Consider the following 24,580-nt stretch of genomic DNA (forward strand, 5'->3'; position numbering starts at 1 on the left):
TCTGTGCGCACACGCGGGGACATTCACGCACCTGTGCGCACACGCGGGGACACGCACGCACCTGAGCTGCGCGCCTCCGCGCGCAGCACCACGGACAGCGCCGCCCGCGCCCGGCCCGGCCCGGCCCGCTCACCGCTGCGCCGCCGCCGTGCTTGGGAAGTACGGGAATCCCTCTGGGAGAGACAGGCTAAACCACACTGCAAACCTTCCAGCTCCTGCAAAATGCACCAGTCAAAATCCCTCCCGAGTCCCTTTGGTTTCAAAGGGAATGTTTTTAGGATCACCTGGTTTAAACACTAGGGAAACATGCCTACTTGGAAAACATTCATACGGCTGAGCACATCAAGAAAAGCTTTATTTCCATGCTGCACCTCAGAACAGAAAAGGCATTTTGCCTGAGATGACCATGTGTTCTTAGGTACATTTCTAATACTTTGTATGCAGCATGGTATATGAGCCATAACAACACTGCACATTCCCATGGTCCAGCATGAACCCACAAAACAGCTTCTCCCTTAGCCAGTGAAGATGTCAGAAGCAATGGCCTGGCTGAAATGACACTCCTAGCTTTGAGGTGGATGTGGCTGTGGTTCTTGCTGAACATGCAATGGTTAAAGCACGCTCGGGGTTACTGAGACACAACAGCTGGAGTTCACCAGGCTTAGTGCTCACTACTTGGGCACTAAAGAGGCTGCTTCAGCAGCAAGATTGAATGGGATGAGCCTGCTGGGGATGTTCAGAAGAGCAGGTTCACAGACAGATGACATACAGTTTATGTGTAGATATTAATGACTGGCAGGCAGGTCTGAGAGACATCAGCACCCTGGGAGCAACTGGCTGTAGGCTCTGCTCACACTGCATTGGTCTAGATGTACTGCAAGGTTCACAGAGCTCAGGCAATCTCAGATGTAATCTTCGACATCAATGTCTTTTTTGATCAACTTTACAGATACTCTTTGCTGTATGAACACTCCCTTTCCTGATACCAGAAGAAACAGATTTTGGGTGCTACACAGCAGTATTCACCCAGCCAAGCCTTGAGCTTTGTAGAACTGGGGATGTGGGGCTAAAGAAGGAGTTAAACTGTGATTCCCAGATATCATGTGTGGTCATTCCTCTAGGATTTTTAAAACACATCTAATAGAAAGGGCGGTCTGAATTTCTGTGAATGTGCTGTGCAGAGCATGAATTTTGTCCAATGACAGTGAGACCCTTCAGAGTGCTCTGTGGTGTTCAGCCATCCATAAACACCTCCCTAGTCTCTTGAATTAGCAAAGCTAATGAGAAATAAGGGTGTAGGTGTGCCAGATACAGCCCTTTTCACAGCTGGAATAGAACTGACGGTTCAAATGAGCCTCAGGTGGAAGTAAGGAACCTTTACAGACACCCTTTTTTTTTACAGCAAGCAAATTGTCCACTTCCAAATCACTTTGAAGTGGGAGCAGAGCCCAGTGGATCACCGTGCTCAGGGGGACTGTCTCTCTGTGGGAGAGCATGCTGCCATGCAGACACACTTGCAGCAGGATGAGCTTTATCAGCCTGACACACACATGGGCTTTTCCTCTCAGCCAGGAGTATTCTCTTGTGCTCAGCTCAGCACTCTGTCAACACATGCATGGCCTTGAACTAGCAAATTCAGAGCCAACAGGGTGTCTTCTCACTGAACTCCCTGACAATGCAGCCATGATCTCTCTCACCCTGTCTGGGGCTCAGCCAAGCATGCAGAGTAAAAGACCCTCCACTGCCACTCCCCTTCATGCTTTCTGGTTGTTTTGTGAAGTTTGATGTGAGACAGGGAAAGACACTCCTGCCATTTATTACCAGTCCTAACTTCTTAGATTTCTCTGCAAATATCCTCCACAACAAACACAGTACCGGGTACTGTGTACAGTGCTGTAACGAAGTACTGGCTCTATTACTGCATTTTTATATTCAGCCTTGTGTCTTTCAAACAGCATTTGGGTCTAATTCATGGCATCAACCACAGAGGCTGAATACAGGCAATACAGACCTGGGCAGCAAGAGATGCAGCATGCTTGAAAAGCCCAAGTTGGATTTTGCTTATAATTGTGCAGTAGCTCAATCCCTTTAAGAGCTTATCTCCTTCTCCCTGTTGCAGCACAGGGGGCAATGGTGCAGTAAGGACTCCAGCCCCTGCCTGCTGATGACAGAGGCACTGTGAGATACTTTGTGCAAGTTAGGATGTTCAGCAGAAATCTAAGAAATGGAATAGAAAGATCTCTGATCTGCATTCTCAGAGAGGAGAATTGAACACACATCTTCCAAAGGCAGAGGAGCAGATGAATGAGCATAGTTGGAGGTAAGCATCACTTTACTCTGGTGAGTAGCTGCTTTGTGATGCAGACTCTGACATGTCCCAGAAAGAGTACTACAGCCTGAAGAGTAGAAAAAGTCTTAGATGATGTGACCCAATCTGTTCCTACCTAGATAATCCTCTAGCAATTAAAATATAATCAAAAACCCTCTTAAGTGAGGGTGGGCAGTTGCGATTTGTAGAGCCCATTGAAAGGCAAATAATCACATGAAGAGGTATGAAGGCCTTAAAAGACAAATTATCATCTCTCAGACCAAATCATTAGTCAAGAAACTTCCCACAAAAGGAACAAACACAGAAAAACATTTTCAAAATCATTTTGGAAAAAAGGCAAATGTCTAGTAATGTATTAGGAATATATTCCCCCAAAGTAATATATGAAGTGACTGCATAAAAGAGAGGAAATGGAATTTTAGGTAGAGCTGTCTGAAAGTATTCTGACAAGAGGACAAGGTAGAATTGCTTGTTTATATTGTATGAGAAGGTGTTCGCCACTCTAGCTGTGATGGTGGCATGTGATGCCTTCTTGCCTTATTCCCACAGGGATTCATGGTGCCTGCACAGAGCCAGGCAAATATAAGAATGCCAGGGTCAGCTGTCAGCTCCTCAGAACAGCACTTCCCAGATATGTGGTCTGATAGACCTGGAGAGTGTTCATGTGGAAACCCTCACAAAGCAGTGTGGACCTAACCTTGTGTCCTTTGTGCCCACCACAGCACGTTCCAGAGCATCCCAGCGACTGACCATTGCTGGGCCATGCCCTGAAACATGCCAGCAACTAAAGCACAGCATCCCCTCAGTGGCTGCTCTGTGTCACGAGACACTGTGTGAACACACCAATGAAGAAAAAGAAAATCCTGTCTGTAATTTTAAATAGACACAAGGATATAGATCACATCAGCAGCAGCAGCCAGCTAAAAGTCTCTCTCAACTAGGAAAAAAGCTGTCTTTGCCCAGGAAGAAATGTCAACTTTTTTTTTCTTTCAGCTGTTGGATCAATAAATCCTTTCAGACTAGGACAATTAGCCTCTGAAATAAGTAATCCTTTAAGGGAGAAGAGGGGCAGACTTTCTCATTGCTGAGGTAACTGCTGCAAAGGTAGGCCCTTTCTTGTGAGGGGCAAAAATTACATCTCTAATTCTTGAAAAATACTAATTTCACTATCACTGAAAGAGAAATTGAAGACTTACATATTTTGGGGAATAGCAAACCATCCAAGAAACAAGTGAGAAACCATTGTTCAACTTTTAGTTTAGGAACAGTCTTTAGTGAAATAAATGACCAATGCTTGCTGAAAATTGATCTTAAAACTTTCATTAGCTGTTTTCAGCACTGTTAGCAATTGCTATTTTTTTTTTCTCAGAAATATAGATTCCTTTCCTCTCTCTCTCTCTCCTTTTCTTAAAAAAAAAAAAAAAATCCATAGCTTTTTGATTAAATACAATCAGTGAACTTTGAATTCAAAACCATTATGACAGTCAAGGATGCTGTCCATCTCCTCCAAACAGAAATTATGTCTTCACTTTATTGCCCTCATCCTTCCCAGGACTGACTTTACCACATGAAACATTCTCTTTTTGCAGTTTCTCTTGTCTCAAAGAAGAAGATCCTTTCTCTCCCATCCCTTGTTGTGCTGGATCTTTCCTGCGTGATCATTTTGAGCAATTCATTTCTAAAAAGCCTGTGACTGTATTTGCTCTGTAAACACACACACTGCATCAGCAATCTCCTTTCAGTACATTCTGCTAAGCTTAAACAAAATTCTTGATTTTTGAAACACTAGACAGGACATTGCAAATCACCACCTTTGAAGGCATAAGTCAATGCCTTCCTTTTGTTAAGTACACTTGTAAAAGTGCACGCGGACATTTTCCAGAACTTTGAACAATTTGTTCTCCCAGTTAGATGAAAAAATGGTTTGCATACACCTGTATGGAAAGTGATATCTAATCTTTTATGTTTGCAATTGGAGAGTGCTCAGGTCAATCAACATGCAATAGAAAGTAGTGGCAACTCTTATTTTCTATTTAATTTTACAGTCAAGGTTTAGTATTTGTTTTTGAAAGATTGGAGGAGTTGCCAGTGCCAGGGAATCGGACTCTTTTTATCTTTAGCATGCTTGTTATGAGGAGGAGGCAGGTGCAAAGCAAGTGTTCGAGCACGGTCGGCAGCAATAATCCCCACCTGAGCACTGCATGGCCACCTGCTCTCCAGGCCCAGAGATAACCCAGGCTCTGAGCTGGTGCACTTCTAAGTCTTCGCCAAGTAAAGACTCATAAAAGACTCAAATTACGATAACGTCAATGGGTATGACAATATATCAATATTTGATCATTGACAGTGATTTCTTCCGGATTCACCCCAAGGCATGCAGCCCAATCTGAAGGGGCTTAACCTAACATAATGCACCTGTGCTTTATGGAGAGCCTGTTCAAAGCCTTGCTGAAGATGGCATCTAACTTCCTGATAACCCTCATGACACCAGCCACCCAGCTTGTTATTTGAGCCAAGGCACCCTCAAAGCTACTGAATGCTGTGCTTGTCTTTCAGTCAGTAGTTACAATCCATAAGCTTCTCATGCAGGGATTGGCCCTCAGTTTACAGTTGGATTTATCATTGTTATGGGAAATTACTTTCCCCTGCTTAGTAACACATCCATCCTAAAACACACTATGAGTTGGCTGCTAAGAGATGCAGCAGACAGGAAAAAGCAGAGATGTGCAGAAGCAAATTTGTTAGGAGGTAATGCAACTTCTCTGATGTTGGGTAGCAAAAAAAAAAAAAAAAAAAAAAAAAGAAAAGACAGATGAGGCTTGGCTTCATTTTTCTGTTATCTAAATATATTCATTTATAGCCTGTAAATTACAACTGTCTGCATGGCTAACATTCCTTTCTCCCCAGTCCTGATTCAATGACGTTCCTTCCCACTGATTAAACTATGAGGTTTTACTCTCCTGAGAGATTTTAAAGCTTCACATTATGGAGGTGCCACAAAACACACCAAGGAAGCCATCTGCGGCAGAGAAGCTCTGCAGAAATAGAGCTTAACCAGCTAATTTGTTTATTCCTTTCAAAGAAATACACCACATGGCATTGAAAGACCTGCCAGCTAAAAATCCCTGTTTCCATCACTTTCGCTTTCCTGCAGGGCAGACATCCCTGGGCAAAGTGGAGGTGGCAATGGGCAAGTAGTGCCAGAGTCTGAACTTGATTGGAGAAGGATGTGTGAAGGAATAAATACTTAGTAAAAACCTCGTTAGCACATAATTAAGAAGCAGAGAAAGTTATTTGACGCTGCTTTTATCACAATGCCAGAGGAAAATGGAATAAAGGCCTTGGCTTCCCCAAGTTTGCAAGGAACAAACTTGTCCATCATGTGATGGGCATGATAAAAATGAGACAGTAAAGGAACTGGTCATTGCTGACTTCTCTCATGGAGCCAACTCAACAAACCCACAGTAAAAATCTATCCCAAACCACCCAATTTTCCCTCACCCACTCCCCCACTTTAGGAAACTGCTAAAATTAACAGCCTACTCTCTGAACTGCAGATGAATTAGGGAGTTACCAGTACCACCTTTCATAGTGCTGTTGGCTTCTTCTTTGATATAGTCTGGGATGAGCTGCAGGTGTCATTGTCACCACAGTGCACACAGATAAGGAATCAAGAGGTTGGATGAAATGGGGAAAAAATGGAAGGCAGAAAATGAAACTACATGGAGAAAATTAATGACAGGTTTGTACTGCTGGTGAAAGATGGACTATCACAAAATTGTGAAGGTTTTTAAAACTCTTTCATTCCAGATTATGCAGAAATATTTTTAACTTTTAAATTTCTGGGTTTTTTCTTTAAACAAAAGCATTACTTATTCCATCTTCCAAGCAAGGGTAAAAAGTAAAATAAATTTAAAAATTAAAGCCAAAGAAATCAGTAACTCTTCTTCTAACAAGGTTGTAAGACTTTTTGATGCTGATATCCTCACTACCTATAAATCTTTCAAACCTCACAAAAATTTTTAAAATATCTAAACAAGTCCACTTGAGAAGCCCCATCAAGGAAAAAAAATTGTCTCATGTATTCTAGGAACTCTAGGAACTGTAGTTTGTAAACTCTGTAAATGTTGTTGTTCATCATACTGCATGTCTTCAGCTTATTGACTTTGTGTGCTCCTTTTGTCAAGGCTTGTCCTTCATTTTGTTCTTAATGACACATTTTCTAAACAAGTGCTGCCAATGGCTGACTGAGGATATACAGGCAACAAGAGAACAGGAAACTGCAGCAACACTGTAACTTTCATCATTTCTTAACGTGGAAAAAGGCCAAGGATATTTTAGGGTATTCAGGAAGAAGAAAAAAATAGAAAACAGCATGCAGAGAACTGTTCTACATTGAATGAAGACAGTACAGTGACTTCATGCTGGATTTATTTCTGCACAACATAACAGCTTTCCACAAAGTGGTTTAGATGGTATTCCCAGGTGACTTGTTGTGTATTTAAATACTGCCTGCCTAGGATTTAAATAAACAGCTTTTATATTAATTAGAAACAAATCCTCTCAATTGGAAGGTATTAACTGTTTCTAAATTGCACACACAACACGTACTCAGACTTTGATTCAGTTACATGCTTTTAAACTTGCCAGCCACTCATAGTCTAATGTGCTGTAACCACAGTTTACAGCAGAGCAATAAAATATTGATTCAACTGTTTTAACCTTTCATCGATCGGCGTAACATGTAATTAAGTCCTAGGAGCAAGCAAGCAGCTCATTGCTAGCACATCAGCCTAGGTACATATTTGCAGCCTAAGCCTAGCAGAATTGTTTTATGCATGTTTTGCAGTAACACAGATGCCAATTATCTCTTTGCTGGTTTCTGATTACAGCTTAATCAAAGACACTCCACACAGTGCAAGTAGAACCTGAATATAGACTGCCAGGCTCTTCATTGACCAAGTACATTGATTTTACCAGCTGAGAACCTGACTCAGATGCTTTGTACTACACTCATTGTAAAATCCCTGTAAATGGGCCTGCGGCTCCCAGAAAGCACAGAAGTTGTTAGTTCTACCTGATACTGGGAGTGCAAACTCCCTCTGAAGGCAGAGCAAAGCTGCCTGCTTAAATTCACAGGGGTAGTTAGTAGCTCTAAAGTTTTTAGAAGCCCAGAATCATCCCTCTCTATAAGATAACCACCTTGTCTGGCTCCCAGGAACAATGTTATGCTTTTCTCAGCTTTGACCCCATTAGGTAAATCCATGTGGATTTTTTTTTTCTGGCTGACTAGCTGAAAAAAGATTTTTTTTTCTCTTGGTTTACCTCAAACCATTCAAAAAAGCTAAACAGATTCTCAAAATGTTTGTGATCAGATTGAATAGGCCAAATTAATCCTTTGTGCTTGCAGCCTGTTTTTCATTAATTAGTGGAAACCCGACCTGACAATATTCAATATCACAGTTTCCAGACTAAGAGTGCATTGCTGAGATAAATGGAATAGAAGGAAGATGTCAGTTCCTGGCATTATCATCCTCCTGTACAATAGCATTTTGTTGTTTGTTTGAAAATATATCTGATAGCAGCAAAAAATACTTTTTTCTTTTTCCAGAGCCTAGGACATTTCAATAAATTCATGTAAATAAATATATAGACAAAGAAAAATGGTGCTTATTCAGCTCTTTTGGAAATCTCTACAATCTTGTACAAATATCCTTTCTTTTGGTGTCCTCACAAATGTGTTGAACTTTGCTTCAGCCAGCTGTGAGACATAAAGGTGACCATGATGAGAATATTAGTTTTTCTAGATTTTGTCCCTTTCAAAAATAAACACACTGGCAAGAAGTGTTAGAATTCTTTAAAATAACTCCAGGGAAAAAAAAAAAACAACCAAACAACAACAAAAAACCCCCAAAACAAACAAACAAAAAACAAACTAAAAACTTGCAAGTGAAGAGCAGGTATTAAAATATCTTAAACCAACAAACAAAGGAATCCAACAAAACCAAGCTAAAGTCAGCCTATCTCCTTTGTAACCTTCCTCCCTTCCTATGGAAGACTGAAAATCTTGCTTGAAAACCAAATCCCTGTGGGTTTGCAGCTTATTCCCTGTACACAGTGATCAAAGAGCAGGCTGTGGTTCTGAGTACAGCACAGATATGACTGCCAGGGGCTTTGGTCTGTCAGCAAGGCTGACACCCTGCCCTGGCAGTGTTGCACAACACCACCTCCATCACTTCCAGCAGCTGGAACACCTGATTTCTTGTGCCACACGTCAGTCTCACAGCCAGCACCTTTATCATCCTGTTTATTCTCTTGAAACTGGAAAATAAGCCACTGTTTCTCCTTTTCAGGGATCCATTTCTCAATTAGCCATATTTTCCCAGGCTTTCGCTTTACTTCTGGACACAGTTTTGCTCACTGTTGTGACAAGTGCTGTGCTCTGTACCCCTACTTCTGTCATACAGCTCTTCCATAAAGCAGAATTTACCTGAATTTTTTACTAGCTATATAAGGGGTTCATCCCAGCCCACTTGACCAAGTCATCTTTACTTATTTAAGAAAAATTCTCCATGCTCTAAATGGGTAATTTTGTAGTCAATGTGTCTGAATTTCAATTGCAACTTTAAATGTTTAACAGCTGTGAGGGGGTTGCCTCTGGAAATTTTCTCTTCTGAGTCTTTACTCTCCTAGTTTTGTTTGATGAGTCCTAGGAACACCCAAAGTCTAGGTGAGTTCTGTGGCCAGGCCCCATTGCTAATGGAAAACTGGAATCATCCATGGAGAACCACTGATTTGTGTCCCCTAGCAGTCTGGCTTATATGAAATGAGATGAAATAGTGACTTTTAAAACTATTGCATAAAACACTAGGAGTGAATTTCTCAGGCTGACAACAAACTCCATTTTGCTGTCATCCTTCTTAGTGGAACGTTGAAAGACATGATGCCGCACAAGAGGTCAAAGGAACCTGGTGCTGTCCCAGCAAGCGACTTGCACCTGCAATTTTCTCACCCCTCTTTAGATCTTCTGCTGGTAATAGCACAGCTGAGATTGGGTTTCAGTCTTTATTCCAGAAAGAAAATTCATCTGGCTGTTTCTCTTCTAGCCAAGCAGACAAGTTCAAAAAATTGAGATCTGGAGCCCATTTAATCATGTATTACTTCCTAGGAAGAAGGGCTAAAAAGGAGGAATACAAAAGAACCTCACCATATCCATATCCATATCCATGGATCAAACTTCAGGCAAACCAGCAAGGCAGAACTATGATGGCAAACTTTGCTGTCAGCTATATCTAATGAAAGAATATCTTGTACACTTCTGCTGATCCCAGCCACTGAATTATTACACAGGAGGCACAATTTTTCATGCAGAGCTTCAGCTTCAGGATCATGAAATATCCACCCACTAGAAACTGTCCTCATGTAACTAGACTTACCCTGCATTTTCAAATTAAATACTTTCTTATTAGAAAATACAGACTTCATCAGCAAAACTGAATTTACTGATTTTTTTTTGTTTTGTTTTGTTTTATTAAGAAGAGGGGAAAAAAATCGTATGGATAATGCCAAAACATTTTGCTTCAGTGCAGTTGTTCCAAAACATAGAAGAAACAAAGAAGTGCTATTTTTTCACATGTATACACAGAATTGAAAAATGAACTCAAAGGGAATGAATTTCTGATTTGTGGGTTCCTCTATACTTAGGCATGATTTCAGATGTCCCCTCTTGGCTATATTGTGACACAGACAAAGTAAGATAACGATGTTTAGTTACTGTCACCAAGACAACAGCACCACGTTAAATTCAGATAGAAATTGAATCTGATTGACCACAAAGTGTCCTGTTATCTCAGGGCTCTTTCTGGGACAGGAAAGTGTCAGCCCTTCACAGCCCTGGCTGGAGGACTCGGAGCATGTCAGCTGAAGGAGCGGGATCAAAACGACAATCAGAAGGGTGACGGGTCTTGCTGGGCTGACAGGCAGGGCGTGCATGTGCAGTGAGCACATACATGTGTACTCTGTTGCCCCTAAACTCCCTGCTGGCCCTTTTCTTGTGAGCCAGCAGGGCACCAAGCCCGCTGAGAGGACTGACTTGTGCAATTTCAATGCCCTTTAGTGATGCACAAGAACAGAGACGACAGGAAAACAGAGGGGATGGGGCATCGCAAGGCTGATGTTTATTTGCATAGCTGTGAAGCCCATGATTTACCCCCACCACATGATTCAGGGACCAGCAATTACAGATATTTATACTGATAATTCTTTATAGCAAATATTCTAAGGAGAACTTCTTTCAGAGACTGCCATGTTCCAATTACAAATCAAAGTCATTAGATGCCTTCAAAGTCTTGCCTAGAATCACAGAAATCCCACTGTAGGCATTAGTCAGGGGAAACACCACTATGCCATCACAGACCCATCCCCCTATTACTCTTACAGATCTTTGTGGGGACCAAAGGGGTAGTTACCAGCCTATAGTTACCTGGAGGTTTACCTAAAAGCAGGGCAATCAGTAAGCTAAAATATTCCCCTGTTCTCAGTGACAGCCAGCAGACAGAGGTAACACAGAAATCTGAGATGGGCTACTGTTTCTAGTGACCCAAATTGCTGAAGTATTGCTTCCTTCCACCACAAAATGTTCCCAAGGCTACCATTTGAGAAAGAGGGCAAAATACCCAAATATCCTGTTCTCTCCCTCCCCAGATTATTCCAGACATCCATATCCAAAACCTTAGCAGCTTTGTTTGTGGTAATTAACAGTAAATACTGAAATGCATCTCTCGATATATTTCATACTCAAAATTGGCACCAAAAACTTTCTCCAAGTTTAATCTTACAGAGGAACTGTGCAAAAGTATATCATTATTTTCTGAAGAGGTCAAGAAATATCCATTTTGCTCTAATGTACATAAATAAATCAACACACAAATATTTATCAAAAAAGAGACCCCAAAATATAATGTGCATGTGCTTATGTTGACTGTTTTGCTTGTAAAGATATTTTAACTTCATTTAGAAATTCCTTTCTCTCTCTTTATGGATACACACATGTGGAACATTCAAAAAGAAATCCCAGTTTGCAGCACCCACTTTGCAAAGGGAGTTCTTGGGAAGCAAATTTCAGAGTCCATATTCTTCTTATAAGTGACTTTGTCCACTGCAAAATTATTGCAATAAAAAGATTTTTTTTTTTTTTTAGGTAAAGCACAATTAAAGTGAGCTCTTTTGCTTAAGTTAAAACAGAAGCAAAATGAAGAATCTGACCCATTCCTCCAATCTTAGAGGTTCAATAGTAATCTAGCTATGCTATTCACTTAGAGAAACCATTAATTTTGCTATGTGGCTGAAACTAGGAGGCTTCAGCTTTCTTTCTCTCACTTTCCTCCCCTCTTTTTGCTCTTTGTCCATGCACCTGTTTGCACCACTTTACCATCCCATTTGAAAAACTTTGGGTAATCCTCTGGAACTAACCCTGGTGTGATAATACTCCTGTTATTCAGCAGCATAATTACAAAGGACAACACAGATAAAACATGTCTTTACTTCTGCTGTGAATATGCCAGTTTTGCCAGTCTTCAAGGTGAATGATTTCTAAAACCTTCTCTATTTAATGTTAATCTAAATTCTTTGCACAATGAATTTCCAGAACTTTAAGGGAAAATGGCTACTTCTGATACATCATTCATTATTCACTATTTATTATTCATTATTCACTGATACAAAGTGAATGCTAGTGGCCAAAACTTTTGCTGCAGTTTTTTTAGCAGCAGCCCCTTCTCCAAAACACTTCAGCAACCCTGAACAGATCTGCTGAGGGACAGTTCAGAATTACATTTTGCTTTGACAAGGGCAAGCTACAGCAGAGAGAAGGGAAATGCTGGAACCTGGCAGCAGACCAGTGACAGGCAGAAATAATTCCTTTGGCTGCTGCATCATAAACCTTTGCAGTAACATCACTAAAAATTATTAATTGGGTGGTGTGTGCTTTCTTTGGGTTTTTGGGACAACTTTAACTACCTTACCTTCAACCTGCAAGAAGGTTTGCTACCCAGCTAAAAGCTCAACAACACAACTAAATCTTGTCTAGTTCCCTAGTTTCTATTAGGGAAAGGGAATTCAGCATCTTCACATGCCTTTTCCCCCTGCTTTGTCCCTCAACAACAAGCTTTTCTTTTTTCTGTGTTTCTTAGCAAGTTTGGACTCATTTTGGCTGGAATCAAGTGGGAGAGTCTTGGTGGCTTGGGTCTCTCCTCATGGATTTCAAATTCTTGTTAAACCCACAGGGTCATTTTCCTGAATGTCTTATGTAGGTGCAATGGTTGAAACATGACCAAAGAAACTTCACTCAAACAGATGGGCAACAGGGAGTACATGAGAGCTATAAAACAAGATAGATTATCCTGTATTCTCTTTTTGGTAGCCTAAACAAATAATCTAAGTTTAGAAACAGTTTCTCTCCATCAGAGGATAGACAAATGTCGTTCCCTTATGCTCCTCAGGCATGTTGTATTTTTCTCAGACTGCTGAGCTGTTTGAGGCGGGACAGTCATTCCAGATCCATGCTCAGTTCTGTGCCCATATCTGGACATGGTGATGATACACTGATGACAACAGTAGCAAATTTGACAGATAAGAGAAACAGCAGGTAAGTACACATCCACCTTGAATCTTTAAAATATTTTTGGTTTTTTTCTGGAACCTTTGCTCAGCCAGAGAGTCCCCAAGGACAGTGCTTGCCAGACAGGAGCCAGTCTAACACTGTCGAAGACCACCCTAGGTTGCGGAGTGGCTTTGGGTGGTGGAAAAGTCTCTCCTCCAACCCGTGCTTCCAAAGAAAGTCTCAGCAGTCTCTTGTTGTTCAATCTCATGGTTGTTTATTCTAAGCTATCTAAAAGATTGTCTTCTCGGGCTGCTGCGGTTTGTTCAGCAGCTCAGGCAGAGGCACACACACACCCTGACATCCTCTCTGGCTCCTGTCTTCTTCTTCTCTCCTCCCGCCTCTGGCTGCTGCTGTCTTTTATATGGTACATGTTACATGTTTAGTTTTTCCCCAATACCTACTACCTATATTAAATGGTGCCTTTCTACTCTAAACCAATCCATGAGTGCCAACATCACCAAAAACATGGAGGTAAGGAAGAAGAAAGAGGGATGACAGGACAGGCCCAGATCCCTCCATCTTAAAACCTCTGACCCCCATGTACAAAACAGAAACCCCCCTGTACAGGTGTTAAAATCCCCCTGTATAGCACAAAAATGTTCTTCCCTCTACTTTGTAACTACTTCTACTATAATATCTAAACTTTTGTGACTTCTTGTTCTTCCTGCAAGGTTGATAAATCATTCCATGGTTCAAACCCAAAATCACAGCTGTTTCCAGCTGCCTGCCAGGGTCTCAAATGCTTCTGACCTGGACCCGGAACCTCCAAAAATGTCTGAGGGACATTTTGAGTTCCCACATAGCACCGCCTCCTGTGTTGTCTAAGAGAGAAGAATAAAGTGCCTATTGATCAGTGCCTAGAAGAAAGTCAACCACGTTATGTGGTCCAAGTCAGCAGGGAGAGATTTGGGTACTCTCAAGGTCATCTCCAAACAGCTGCATTTTACCTTGTCCCCCAGAGAACTGAGTAAGGCCTAAGGATAAAAGGGACATTTTCTGTTGCTTCTTCACAGATTTCTCAACAACCTTTTTAGCCAAATTAGGAAAATTGTCACACAGGAGCAATAATTAGCCACAATGGCAGCAAAAGGTAAGCTAAAACAGAGAGAAAGATTACCCTCTCCATCTATAGGTTTTGCTCCTCACAGCCTGTCCCAACATTTGCTCTGTAACAACATCCAGCCTAAATCAAACCATGTGCAATGAGGAACAGAGCTCCACTTATTCTGTCTAGCACTTGCAGAAAGGCAGTGATCATTTCCAAATCCTGTCATTTTTTGCTCAAAGAAACCACGGGATTAAGAAGCTGTTTCAATGCCCAAATCAAAACAGAAACTATCTGGGTTTGCATCTTCGTGTTCATGAAAACTTGAAGTCCATAAAAAACATTATCCCAAAGAGAGCACAAATATCCTTTGTACATATCAAGTCCATGAGGAGCCTCCCAATGTTGAGAAAAAATAACATCTTCTGCACAAAAAGGCGAAAAAAGAAACCTAATGAGTTAATTCTCTGTACACAGGTGCATCATGTGAAAGATGTCAGTTATTTTGTGGATGGGCACATTTTTAAAGTTTCAATTTAATTAGGATAATTTTCTACAGTTTGGCTGTTCATCAGAACCTCATCAGGATAGAAATTGGGCAGAAGCCCTTCTAGAACAGACCTGATTGTGAGAGATCTTTCATTCCATGGTCCTAGCCAGCTGGAAACACTGTGAATAGCCTCTTCAATGATATTTCAGTCTCCTGCTTTTGGACCCAGATGAAACCAGGAAGTGCTGCAAAACCATAAATACCATTAAAAGACAGAGAGGGAGAAAGATTAACCAGATTTTGGCCAAGCTCCAAAACTCTGCATTTCAGTTTGGGGCAAAGGTTCAGGCTGGTTTTCACAGATCAGTTTGACCACCTCAGTTATTTCCCACTCTTACATGATATAAAGTGCCTTTGTTTATCTTTTACTCCCTTATACACTAAGCACTGGTCATATTCCTTATACATCAGGAAATGCATGTGCAGAAAGAGAAAGAGGACTGAAAGCATGGCAAGACTCCACAGCTAATTTAGGATCAGAAATAGTGGGCGGGAGAAGCTGATTCCAGCTGCAAGGGGTTATATGGAAATATCCCTCTCAGTTTTTCAAAGGCTTATCCCATGTAGCACTGTTGGTCATTAGACAGAAATAATAATATGTATCATTGGTCACAAATTAATAGAGAAATTCATTGCATAGGTCAGAAGAGACCAAAAAAAAAAAGGTTTTTTGTTCTGGTTGTTAACAGAACAGAGAGACAAATCCATTCCCCCTTACCTGGTCTGTGTCCCCAGTCAGACACAGGGTAGGAGTTGGTAGAAACAAGAAAGGAGGGCTGCTGACCCCTTAACCTCCTGGGTTTTAAAACAACTATTCAAATGCCTTTAAACACAAATGTAAGTCGTGTCCTAACCAGAGATGGGTGCAATCTCTTACATTTGGAAACACTCTTCTCAAGTGTTGAGCAGCTTCTGCACCCTCAGGTTGCCTTCAGCACTCAGCTTCAAACTGCAGTGTGGGGTGCTGCCTCGGGATTTGAAATTGTGTTGTAGGATCATCTGAATGGGATAAACTGACTGCTTTAGTGCTCACAGGGCTGCTGTGAAAGCACAGCCACAGATCCTGAACACATCACTTGCCACTGCTGAAACAATACGAAGAGGACAGACACATCAGGAGCAGAGCAAGGCAGCATCAACAAAAAAGGCAGGTAGAAAGCAGCATATGATTTTCCAGAAATTATTTTCAGACAAATATATTTACTTTCCTTTTTGGGGAGAGCGGGGGAAAAGAGAGCTGCACGTCCTTTACAAACAGTGCTGGTATTATTCACACTGCCAACCAAACCACTTAAGCTAAAGAACCTTTGCAGAACCACAAGTGTAATACAAAAAAACAACCAAAAACCACTTACTTCCTTTTTTTCCCCCCTGAGTATTGACATTCTTGTGCAGTATTAGGAGAGCTAATTTAGCTTCCAGTTCTAAGAATTTTTGAATCTATAGCCAGTAATTATTTGCATTCAGGGGTACAAAAGAGGAAAACAAAGCCCACAAATTCTAGCACATTCATGTGGGATTGGGAGTTGAATTAGGATCCTCACACCCCATTGAATTATCGGCCCCCCTATTAGAGCCTTATTAAAATGGTAATGATTATAATGCCAGTCATAGGCAGGCTGTCGCACCTGTCAAAAAAAATACCCCGATTATCCTGTTCATTCAACTGTCTGGCATTCGAATCCATGTCTCAGGTTTACTGTTCTGTGAAGTTTTTCTTTTTCTTTCTTTATGTTTTTTTTTTTCTTTTTATGAAGTAAAATAAAAGATACAAGAACAAACACTTCCACAGAGGTGATAAAAAAAAAAATCCCCTCTAATTTAGCACATCTACTACCCATGTGGTGTTAAAGTATCTAGGACAGCAGTCTGAGGAAATAGATACAATTTCACTGGATTTCTCTATAATGAGGAAGAATACAGAGGGCTACAGTAAAATCTATTTATAAAAAGGAACACTAGTTTTTAAGAACAAAAAGAACAATTGGCCTTCCTCTTTCCACGTACACACACACCCAGCCCATTTCTACACACACAGCCAGGATTACATTACTCAGAGCAGTAAAGTCTTTCTTCATACACAAAATAAACACCTCACATGGTTTAAAGGGACAGTCCTGAAAAGACCAACACTAGTCCACAGGCTTTGCTAAGGAAGAAATTTCATTAATTAATTTTCTCCTTTAAAAGTAGTGAACATGGAATTCAAAATAAGCAGCACAAATCTAGGGTCTAATCCTGAACACATTTAGCAAAAGGACACTGGGGCTTGAAGACCTCAGCCAGTTTCCAATTTAAAATCCCACAGGGATTCTTCCAATAACCTGTTGTTAATAGCAAAAACAACATTAATTTTCATAAAGATATATGGATACTTGGCTTTCCCTAAAGTAGAAAAACAGCACAGACAAGTTCCTGAGAATTTATGAGATAAATCAGGTAGAGAGAAGATTAAATATTTTCCACCCTATTCAAAAGATGCCTTTTTCCTTTTCTCCAGCCCTGTTGCATGAGTTTTTCAAATACCACAGCATAAAAGAACGTCAGTGGAAGAGCATTTAGAAGCTGAATGCCTTCAATAGCATCTAAGACAGATGCTGTGTCACTGAGTGCCCTGAACCCTTTTGGGAAGTAAAGCAACCAACAAAAGAATGGTTTGGTTTTGTTTGTTTTGGTTTGTTCCAGAAAAACATTTTTGATGAAACATGAAAAAAAAAAAAAAAAAAAAAAAAAGCTAGGGTTTTCTTAGCACTGGGAATAAAGAAACCTGTAAGAACTGCACTTAGCAGGCATCAGGTCCTGAGTGCATAAAGCACTAGATTCATCCCTGTTTTCACAGAAATAACTAGGAAAAAATACCTTTATTTTAGAAGCCCATATATAAACTTGCAATGATTCCCATTCTAGGATGATAAGGGTTGTATCTAAATGTTATTTATGTGATTAATTGTGTTTCTGAATACAACTTCTCTGAGCTCACAAAGCCAAAAGAATATTTTTAAGAAGAAAGGGAGCAGAATTAGAAGGATGTTGTCGTGAAAAACAAGAAGCAACCATAGAATTGTAGTAAAGGAGTGAGCAAGCAGCATGCAGCTGCTGCCTATTACCTCCTTGGTCTGAACATGCACACATTTTTATTTTTGGACCTGATGTTCTTCAATATTCTGTTTTTTCAGATGGTAAATACTTAACAGTTTTTAATGGGATGGATACTGCTGGTTCACTGCCTGCAAACAGAACATTGGGCCTTAAAGAGGACTTTGGAATGAATGATTCAGTGATTCCTTTCTTTAAAACTCCAGTTACTTCCACACAAGTAGAGCTGGGCCAAACTCAGAAATCCTGTAAAAAAATAATCACAATCACTTAGCCCAATCACTCACACAATCAGAGACATTTGAGCAATGTGTTTAACAGTGAGAAAAAAGCATCGTTTCCATTCTCCACTCCTAAATGCAAGGGATGACCAGAAGGCTGAAGCACCAAATTTAAGAAGTTTGAAGGTCAGCTGAGCTTTAGCAGAGGGTTAAGGATGCCCTGAGACTACACCACTAACCTCATAGTGTATGTTGCCCCAACTCTGTTTTTTCTTGCCTTAACCGGCCTCTGTCAGCTCAGAGCTCCTCATCCTCTATCCCTGACTCCTTACTGTCTGAATTGCTGGAAAAAGATCCTCACTTTTGCATGCTTAGGAGAGCTGCAGCACTCAAAGTGATAGCAGGGAGCTGCCAGTTCTTGAAGGAATAAGGGGTACTATGGAGGATGGAGAGACTGGGACAGGATAGATGCAGGTGCTGCCTGAATATGTTTCTGCAGGTGGCACATTGCTCGGATCAGGTGAGGAGCAGCTGGAGCAGTGGGACCACAGGCTGTTTCCCACCATCTTAGTGCATCTCATCATAGAAGCTTCAGTCTAATCAAACATCTGCAAGAAAGTTCACCAATCTGTCTTCTGAGAGCATTACTGAGTGAAAGTTGGAACTGATTAAATGCTACCATAGCAATGGTGACAAATGGCTTTACCAAGAAGGGTCTCAAGATCACTTCAGCAATGACTCAGTTGCCCAAAATTTGCCTGCCAGAGTCCAGATTGCAAATATTTGTGGCGGTGCCCCATGTTGCATCCTCCTCTTTGAGGCATATTCCTGCTTGAATTTCACCAACACTCATGTGGTTCTGTAGCTTTTAATCTTGAGTGAATGAGTGTTGCCACCCTTGTTGAAGTGGTAGCTAGAGAAACTACCCATTCCTTCAAAAAATCCTCACCCAGAAACAGACCACCTACCCATAATTAACCAGGGTTACCAGTTAAAAACGTATGAAGCGGGTCAAATGAGTGGAGAGCAGTGTGCATGTTTTAATAGTTTGAACAACAAGGGAATAGATGGATGAAAGATAAGGTAATGATTTGTGACAGGAGCCCAAAATTTGATTTCAACAATTAAATTACCCTTCTAAGAGATCCCCAAGGAAATCTATTAAAATACCATCTTCCCCTATCCCCAAAGTATACAAAAGCTGCCTAGTAACTGTCCAGTATCACTGCCTTTGTGACATGTTGGATGATTCCCAAGACAAAAACCATATGCTGTCCCATGAATGGTAGAGCAATCAACAAGGAAAGGCTATTCTTTAAGTTACTTGCCCTAAGAAAAAAGAAAGAAAAAAGAGAAACTAACAACTAAAGCATGAAGTTTGCACTAGAACTTAGGGTTTGGTTTTGCTCACTCGGTTTTTCACCAGATAATCAGAACTACTCTCAAGTCACAAAATCACATCCCTAGAAAGTGAGAAAGGATTTTCACTTTTGAAGCCATAGAACTCTGCACCAGCAGCAATCCCTCATGTTCAGAGGAGCATGCAGCAGTGAAAAGTGGATTGCCTAATATTTGATCATTATATTAACCCTTTCATCAGTTCCCTGGGACTGTTACTGAAGCCTAAGCTTTCCCTCTCACAACCACTATTCAGTTATCTTGTACTATTATATCTAAGATTACCCCACTGCATAAATATTACTATTTAAACCCAGAAGTTTCAGACATGAAGCAAAGAAACAAAAGAACATATGATGAATTTCTGCATAATTACAGAGCTAAAGGAGATTTGATTCAAGCTAGATGTAACTTTTTGGCCAAAAAACACTTGCAGACAAATGCAGAATGCAAAGTAAGACTGAGGAACACTGGACTTGGGTTCTTACTTACCTATGTCACATATCAGGTGCTCAATTTTCTTACTCACCACTGAAAAATGCGATAAGAAATGCTGATGATAAGAAATACTGATAAGAATCCACAGTTCAGATGTGGCATTTTGAAATACCAGTGTGATATCTGCTACAAGAAATCAATATCATTCACTGATGTGGTTTGTATCAGGGACAAAGCTTGCTCCTAGACAGTTGCTCAGTATAGTTCAGAATATTTCCCTCCAAGCTACTTTCATTTTAAATTATACTTAGAAAAACAATTTCCAATCATCATCTCTCTATGCAGTGAAACATTATGTGTTCAGATGTGATTTCAGAAGCTGTGAATAAAGGCATTTTTTAAGTGAGAAACCTCCATTTTTTGAGGCAGGCATATATTTCAGTTTACTGCTCTGTCCACACACATTCTCAAAATCCACAAATTTATGCATTCACATAAATTTCACGGAATTTATTTCAGAATAACAAAATCTCATCAAAATGTGCAGATTTTTAAGCAAAGGACTAGTTTATGTTTAGACAGATGCATTTAGTTAAATTCTTGCAGGACTAGGATTTGAGACAAGGACTAGGACTAGGATTTCTGGCATCTAGCATTAGAGGGCTATGTGCATCTCAGGAAGGAGCTTTGTGAAGAGCACCAGAATGCTTTACCTACCCAGCCTGAAACATTTTCAGTTCCAAAGCCTTCAAGCACATTCAGCTAATCAACAATCTCATAAAATTGCTGCAAAATACAACAGCAACAAGAACAACAGGAAAAAAAAAGGGGAAAAAAGTATTTTTTTTACACAGCATGATTTCCTTTCTCTTAGAGAAAACTTCTAACTCTTAGGATAACTAAGGAAACTTCAAAGTATGATAGCTATAAATTTTCCAGATACACTTTCCCTTCTATATTATTACTTATGATCCTGGAGCCAAAAACCCAGATCTGAAAACCGCTCAAACCCTTCCTCAGTCTGGCCCCTAGTCTAGTTAACATTCTGTTCAGAATATCCTGCTTTGACTGTGAAAAGGAGCAGTTACCTCTTTCCTAAGCAGCTTTAGAGAGGGAAATAGAAAAAAAATAAAAAAAATAAAAAGGAAGGAAAGAAAGAAAGGAAAAAGAAAAATTCTGTCTTTGAAAAGCTTGAATAGATGCATGCCATTGTGAGTCTGGTAGGATTGACTGGGACAAGTACCTGAAAACACGCTGAAGCCTAAACCCCCTCTGATTTACCACAGTCAGGGTTTTACTCCATTACTCCACTTCACACATCTACACATAAATTCCACAAAGCTGCTGCCTAACCCCATGGACAAGTGGGGTCCCTGTTCTAGTTTTTACAAGGATCCCTAAAGATGTTGTGCTGACATGAGTATGCCCATTAAAGTCCTGATGTCTGCAATGCACTTAGACTACACCAGAACCTGCTTAGATTCCCTGTTGTGATGTTCTGCTTATTTTGTCTGCAAGATATGACAATCAGTGATCCCTGTGCCTATCAGCAGCATGCAAAATGCAGTAAGGCAAGAAGAATCTCCTGCCCTGCTGCAGTATTGGTTTGGTGTAACTGTCCAATAGATAACTATGAATCTCATATACAGCCCACTTTCCAAAGCCAGTCCTTTGTGATTGTAGAAGATCTTAATGTGGTAACAGGAAACACAATACTTACACAATCAGTGGTTTGTGACTGTTTTTGAATGGCAATGATCACATAAAACATGGCCTAAAAATGCTCATAGTCCTTTCCATTACCTTTGATGTCGGAGGCCACTTCAGCTTTACACCCAAAAAATTTGTCAGGAAATGTGTTTGATAAACATGCAATGCTTCTTGATACTTTTATAATTATCTGGGCTATAAGGTGGATACTAAAATGTTAGGAAAAAAGGGTAAAGGCTGTCAATATTTTTTTCCTTTTCTGATTATTGCAATAGGTAAAAGGAGAAGCCTCTAGTTGATATACAGTATAAAATGGAATAGGAGACCATTTCTCAGTGCTTGCACTGAAAAGCATCTTTGGCTATGATTGTGGTTTATGAAAAACTTAATTTTTCAGTGACAGACAAAAAAATCACCTTCACTTTTCTTATGAACACTTTTGAACTTCCTTGTAACTTCCCAGCATGTTAAAATGACTGGGAAGAGACTGTAGGATACTCACAGGGGTTTCCAAATGTTTCCAAAAATTTCCAAATCAGATTCTTTTGACTGGAATGTAGCCATTAATCCTGACTCAGAAAAATCAACACAAAGTGAACTGCCTGAAAGAGCACATGGTGAGAAAGAGGTGAAAGGGTTCAGCAAGCTCTGTGCCATGAGCCCAGCCAACACCCAATGGCACTATTAAACACCGTGGCCACAGTGCACTCTTTCTGCATCATCCCAAATGGATCATCTGGAGGATGCTTGGGGTGGATGCAGTATTGTCTGGGCAGAAGTCAGTACACAGTAAATGAACGCCTGATTTGCCTAGCAGTCAAGCAGGTAGGACTCAGCCCAACCACTGGAGATGTAGGGAAGAACATGACACCATGTAAGTAACACAGAAAATAAACCGACAAACACATGCATGTTTTAGCTTTGATTCACATCTCTGACTTTAACAACACGATGCTGGTAAAGCCACTACATCTTCAAATCTCATGTTTCCAGGTGTGAAACATCCATTCATTCTCCATTTAGCAAAACAAGGTCTAAATGCTAACCCAATACAAATAACAAGCAGCAGGTGTGTGCTTCCAGGGAGCATTTTTCCAGTTGTGTTTCCAGCAACCAGGAATAATGCTGGTTATTCTCATGAATGCAAGGAGGGGAGCTCACCCAGGGGCACCCTCTCCCCATACTTCCTGGATCCCAGCAACGCAAGAGCTGCTCGTGCCTCCTTGCCAAAGCCAAGGGATTGTTTCCAAATCTGTGAGCCAAAAGTGTGATCATACTTTTTTTGGACACACCTCCATTTCCCTGGTTGCTCCTTTCTACACCTCTTGTTCCAGCAGAAATCTCATTGTCTCTTATCTTCCCTCTACAGGATCTTGTCTATTTTTAGCTAGAGCAATGTTAGATTTTATTTCCTCTGCTTTCCCTCCATCCAGTCCCCTCACCACAGCCCCCTCCACCGCCATCCTACACATTCGCAACAAATGTGTAAACTTCAGAAACTATTTGTATTTCATGGGCATTCACACATTATGCCAAAATGATGGCCCAAAAGTTTGGCGGGTAATCTCAACCCCAGAATTCGTGAGCTGATGATGAATGGCTGTGAAGCCTTTGTGATTGCTCAGGCTCCATTGTGGCTGGAACAATGGAGGAGGACACAAGTCTGGCTCAGGAGAGCAACGGATAAAACTGTTGGGGAGAATGGCGGGCTCCTGCCGACATGACCACTTGTTGACATTGAAAGGATTCAAAAACAAGTGAGCAGAAACAGAAACGATTCTGTTCGGCGAGGCTATTAGTTGCAACGTGTGGCAGCGGAGCGGTCACTCCTGATGTGTTTCCTCGCTAATGAGCCCTGAATGCCCTATTAAACTGGGATGCTATAGGCCCAGCGCCACTGGGACAATGCTATGCATGAATGACTCCCCAGCACCTATTGGCTGCCCGCATGAAGGAAGCAACTGGCAACACTCAGATTTAAACGGGGCTGACAGTACGGTTAAATGATCATTAATTAGAGTTGCTGAACAGATAGGGACTCAAAGCAATTCCTAATGACAAGATAACAGTCTAGTATTACTCAGCTTTGCACAAGTTCAAGCTCAGACCCCATCTCGGTCTTTGTACTGTACACGATGGGTGTCAAGTCGATTTTGGTTTCATTCCTATATTCAAAAAGCATAAGAAATCCTGACTATGTGTTGAGGCAGTAATGGAGATTTTTATATGTAAGGGTGAAAATAAATCTCTGTTAAGGATAGATTTTGTGCAGAGAAGCTGACTTTAGAAAATGAAAAAGAGAACAGTAAAAAGAATCACTCTTCTATTAACATGTTTGTAAATGAATCCATAAGGAAGCTACCACTCACCTTTTTTCTGTGCTCCGTCATCAGCCTCTCTCCCCAGTACTTAATGTGGTCTATTAATCCAACTTCAACCTTGCTCAAACCCCTGGTTTGTTCGATTGGTCACTCAATACTAATCTGGGAAGAGAACACAGAATCAAACTATTGAGCATTCGAAACAAAAAGCCAGGATGAGACATGAACTCTGGCTTGAGGGCATCATCTCCTTCCATGGATTTGGGAAGAGCCTTTCCCCAAGAGTACATTATATCCTAATTAGCAGCTCTTGGGCTGCCTGCATCATTCAGTGAAACAACATATATGGTCCCTCCTTGCATCAGGACACTGGATTAGCACGAGTCTGATTTCCCACAATAAATTCTGTTCACTGAAGATTATTACAGGATACAGTATAGTATTAACTGGTTCAAAAATACAGAGAATAGCTCCTAACGGCTTACAGGCCCGGGGCACTTGTGAAAGTTCTCCCACCAGGGAGCAAAGTGGTGATACAAGCAATGTGCATTTGGGATTAGAATAGTAAAGATCACTATTTAGCATTTATATTTTCATTTGGCATTGTGGGTTTTGTTAGAATGTCTTCTTAAATTGTGAAAAGTATACTGCAATAGCCACTTTAGTTCCACAATAGGTTACGTAGGACCACATGTACACATCATACTGCAAACTAAGAAGTTGTTTCTTGATTGAAACATAAGATTACATAAACTCTTAGTAGCACATTATTCTGAAACTTGTTATAACTTTATTTGCACATTTTAACAAAG

At 40.7% G+C, this 24,580-nt stretch overlaps 1 protein-coding gene across 14 annotated transcripts in view; it reads right to left on the reverse strand.

The window, feature by feature from the left end:
• Window positions 1-24,580, reverse strand: part of LOC146763405 (uncharacterized) — a 235,102-nt gene that overhangs the window by 23,598 nt on the left and 186,924 nt on the right. For 5 of the 14 annotated variants that reach the window (XR_014952168.1, XR_014952159.1, XR_014952158.1 and 2 more), the window contains one exon: window positions 23,817-23,925. The exons of 2 other annotated variants lie outside the window; for them this stretch is intronic. Coding sequence is in view for 2 of the 12 variants with exons in the window: in XM_085569628.1 (XP_085425754.1) it covers window positions 23,891-23,925 (35 nt within the window). In the remaining 10 variants the exon portion in view is untranslated. Of the gene's footprint in view, window positions 1-1,877; window positions 23,931-24,580 lie in introns of those variants that run through there. 7 more of the 14 variants (XR_014952169.1, XR_014952161.1, XR_014952160.1 and 4 more) reach the window with 3 other exon arrangements.

This window comes from Lonchura striata, chromosome 1A, assembly GCF_050655825.1.
Source record: "Lonchura striata isolate lonStrDom1 chromosome 1A, ASM5065582v1, whole genome shotgun sequence".
Classification (NCBI taxonomy): domain Eukaryota; kingdom Metazoa; phylum Chordata; class Aves; order Passeriformes; family Estrildidae; genus Lonchura; species Lonchura striata.